The 4,040-nt window shown below is 35.7% G+C and overlaps 1 protein-coding gene across 1 annotated transcript in view; it reads right to left on the reverse strand.

The window, feature by feature from the left end:
- The window catches only part of KCNT2 (potassium channel, subfamily T, member 2), a 90,844-nt gene extending 88,928 nt beyond the window's left edge, over positions 1–1,916 (reverse strand). Inside the window, exons 1-2 of the mRNA XM_009999934.1 lie at positions 1,852–1,916; positions 733–812 (exon numbers count right to left, since the gene is read on the reverse strand). Of these exons, the coding sequence (XP_009998236.1) occupies positions 733–812; positions 1,852–1,916 (145 nt within the window). The remainder of the gene's footprint in view (positions 1–732; positions 813–1,851) is intronic.
- Between the last annotated feature and the right edge of the window lie 2,124 nt (positions 1,917–4,040).

The following is a 4,040-nucleotide window of genomic DNA, read 5'->3' on the forward strand; positions in this document are numbered from 1 at the left end:
GTAGGGAAAATGAGGGTAAATTCAATCCTGATACACAGAGGAAAACAGGTCAGTTACTCCCCTTCTCAGCTATGAAATCCATTGGTTTAATCAAGATTTGATACTATACAATGCTTCCATTCCCTAGGACCAGTTGTATGGATGAATATAAGAAGCTTATTATCTGAGTTCCTCTACATTATTCTCTTCTATGATGGCCTATGAATTTAAGTGCATATACCAATGAAGATTAAACTGGACTAAAGATAAGGACTACATTTCTGAGGTACCACTTTCAGAAGGAGGCATGCCCCTCCCCATTTTTCTTTCCAATGTTTTGTATAGTACAGATCAAATTTGAAATTTATTTAGGAATACTTGATAAAACTGAAGAATTCAAAAACCCAGGAACTTCTTAAGCTTTTTCTTCAGCATCTTAGAGACTCTTTGCTTTCCTAGATACCAGGTCATGACTTGTCAATGAGGATTGCAATGTAAGATCCATATAAACTAGTCAACTTCTTAATGACATAGAAATAAAATCAATTTACAAAGTATTTGATCCTACAAAAAAAAGTTGGTTTAAAGTTTAAATAATACTTTTATTTTTTTATATTATGTAAAACTGACTCCTCTATAGAATAAATTTTTCACTCAGAACAAAATCATTAACTTTGCTGTTGCCTTCAGTGGAATTGGATCCTACTTGAAGTATGACAATTATGCTTAACAGAAATTAATCCAGCTGCTTACTTGATCTTTGGTTTTTGATGAAGAAGAGCTTTAGTCTCTCTTTAAATGTATTTTCATTCATATAGAATTCAACTTGCACCCTGAAATATAAAAGGAAGTATTAGAATTGAATATAAAAGTTAATAAATTATTTTTTCAAAATATTTTTTCCCCAATCATCTGTCCTTTATATGTAACTGGAGGAATATAGAGAGAGCATTCATCCAAAAGCTCACTTTGTTTTGAATTATTTATATTAAAAGATTAAAAAACAAAACCCAAGAACTCAAAACAATCATTTAGTTTATCCTCTTTACATGCAGACTCATTTTCATACTACTTGGACAAACTAAACTGAGAAACTGAAATAATCTACATCTTTGGCATTTTCATTGGAAGATTATTCTCATATCTGCATATTCTAAGGAAGATTTTCTTGATGTTCCGGTTAAGCATTCCATCTCTTAACTCCCTTCCTCTAAAATTGACATTTTAATGTTTCTTCTTTTCTATGTTCTTCATATCTCTGTTAAGCATTCATGTCTCACTTAAGCATTCACTTGTTTATGTTCACCTTTAATCAAATGCTTATGAATCTAAAAACCACCCTCTCTGAACTTTGCTTTTGTCAAAATGAAATGCTGAGACCTGAAAGCAAAATTATACTGCAATCATACAATGTTGTACAAAAAATAATTCCCCTTCCCCATTATGTTAAAGCAACAGTAACATCTTTTTTTTTCCTCCCTTTTCCCCTAATTTGCCAGGACATGTTTCATGTTTCTGTCCCTCAATTTAGTCTGAGTATGACTCAAGCAATAGTCCTACTGACTAGAAAAGAAAACTGTTGCAGGGGCTGGCAAGAGGAAAACATACATTAGTTGTATAGAAACAGTCCATTCCAGAGTTGTGGAGTGGTGCTATTTGCTGTACAATGGGTACACAACTAATTCCATGTACACTGAAGTCCCTGTGCTCCCCAACTGGCTGGATCTCCCTCACCAATCCCAGTTCTCCTCCAGCAATGAATCACTTTACACAGCACATTTTGTGTCTTCTTCAGAAGTCAGTTCTCAGTTTAAGAGCTGTTCTACTATTGCTGAGGAATAGTGATATCCCAAAAGTGAATTACTTCCTTACTTCTCTCTTCTCTCTGTATCATCATGTGCTGCAAAATTGTATATACGTTTTCTGTTCATAGGCATACTTGATCATTATTTGAGCATTTATTTTCAGCAGTCTTCCTTTCATCAAATGATTGTACTTCAATTACTTGTTCTTATGTACTCTGATGGTTTTTAAAACACGATCCTGACTTTAGATTTTCCTTTCTTGCATGAGAAGCCTTTGCTGAAACAATTTTTGTATAATCTAATGTTATCTATAGTCTCCCTCTTCTCCTCACTACACTTATGGAACTGGAAGACTATTCAGTTATGGGCCCAGAAGGGATAGCATCTCAGGTAATGTGACTTTATCATGCTTGCTAACTACCAGAAGTTCAGGTATATGACTTTGTAGGACAGGGTAAGGACATCATAAAAAGGTATTCACTGACTCACTCAGTGAGGTCAGTTTATTTTAGCTAGTCACTTAGCTTTGGTGTGGTTTACTGTAGTGTTCCTTGTAGAATGGAGAATTAAACTGCTTCCTATTCAGAGAAAGCAAACCCATATTTTTTACAGAATTTGCAATTTATTTCTGAACAATGACGTTTGACACAGCAGTTAAGAGCAACCCCTGTAGTATACCAGCTTTTCTACCCTATCTGTCCCTACTCCTTCTGTGGGTAAGGATTTTAAGGAGTTGGAATTAAAGAGGAAGAACCCACCTGCCTTCTTTTTAAACTAAGAATAGGTGCAACTGCATGTTTGAAGAGTTTGGGCCCAGAGGAATGTCCTAGAAACTGCCACCAAACTAGAGGAAAAGCCCATCAGACAAAGAGCGACTTGTTTCTGGGCTTTTATTGAGCTTAAATAAAGACTATATTTTGTGTTGTTCAGCACTGCAGGGGTCACTGTCATTATGTACAATTTGGATAGTTAATAACCTTAAAGCAACTTAAGAAAGCATGTCCAGGAGTCAATTAGTAGGTGAACAGGTTTCTGAGGGCCTCAGCTCTGCTTCAGTTCCTTTCTGTACATTTCTCAAGATACTCGCTGTCATTAATTCAGTGATAGTTTTAGCAGGAAACATTTCCTATGATTTGGCAGCTGCCACATGCTAAGTATATATACTTAATCTTCAAGGACATAATTCAGAAGGTAAACAAAGGGGCACAAGTTACTGAAGTAAAACATGTTATTTAAAAGAAGCACAGTATCAGTGATCTTTTTAACACATCTTAAACTAATCTCTCAGGTTTTTCAGTAATAAAATTACAGTAGTCGCTTTTCATGAAAGAACAACATGTTAACAGTAAGCCATGACTTAATGATAATGAGGAAAGAGCATGGAGGAGCTAATCGATCTCCTATCACTACTGTTATGAGTTGCTCTGATAGCCTCCTAACAGCTGTCTACTTCTCTTTCCTTAGCAACCTGTGCTCATAGTAGACTGGGATTCTACAGTGCAGCAGTTTCCATGGCAAAAGGGATTATGAGTGCTGCTAACACCACTCCTGTGACTCAACTCCTCCTTCTCCTTTCCCTGACTTTTTTAAAGTCAAGTAAAAACTGTATCAGCCTTCTACATCTGCAAGAAGCATATTGTCAAGCATCTATAATCAATGTACACTTCCATGATACTCTGGCTACCACACAGCGAATATTTCAGTTAAAGGTTACTATTTACTAATTAAAGCTAAGAATGAATGGCAGAAGAAGCCACTGACAGGCATTAAGGACAGAAACCTCCCAGTACTGTTCTTTCCCAATACTCTGCTTTTATTTTTTAGGGAAAATACTTATTCTACTTGAACTTTTTTTGTAATCTTTTAATTATTAAAATTTTACCTCAGGTATTTGCTATTTTGGCTTTTCCCACTACAAAGTGTAACTTATAACATTCCCAAAATGCTCCTTTTCTACAAATAATCATGGAATCATCAAGGTTGGAAAGACCTTCAAGATGATCAAGTCCAACCATCCATCCTACAACTCCCAACTACTAAACCGTCTTATGAAACACCATGTCTACCCTTTTTTTTTTTTTTAACATCTCCAGGGATGGTGCCTCCACCATCTCCCTGGGCAGCCTGTTCCAATGCCTTACCACTCTTTCTGTGAATAATTTTTTTTTCTAATACCTAGCCTAATGATCCTTGCTTGCAATATTAAGATCTATCAGTAGGAGTGAAGGGTTTGAATATGTTTTCTCTGGGCTTACT

This window comes from Chaetura pelagica, unplaced genomic scaffold (assembly GCF_000747805.2).
Source record: "Chaetura pelagica isolate M959 unplaced genomic scaffold, ChaPel_1.0 scaffold246, whole genome shotgun sequence".
In the NCBI taxonomy this organism is placed as follows: Eukaryota; Metazoa; Chordata; class Aves; order Apodiformes; family Apodidae; genus Chaetura; species Chaetura pelagica.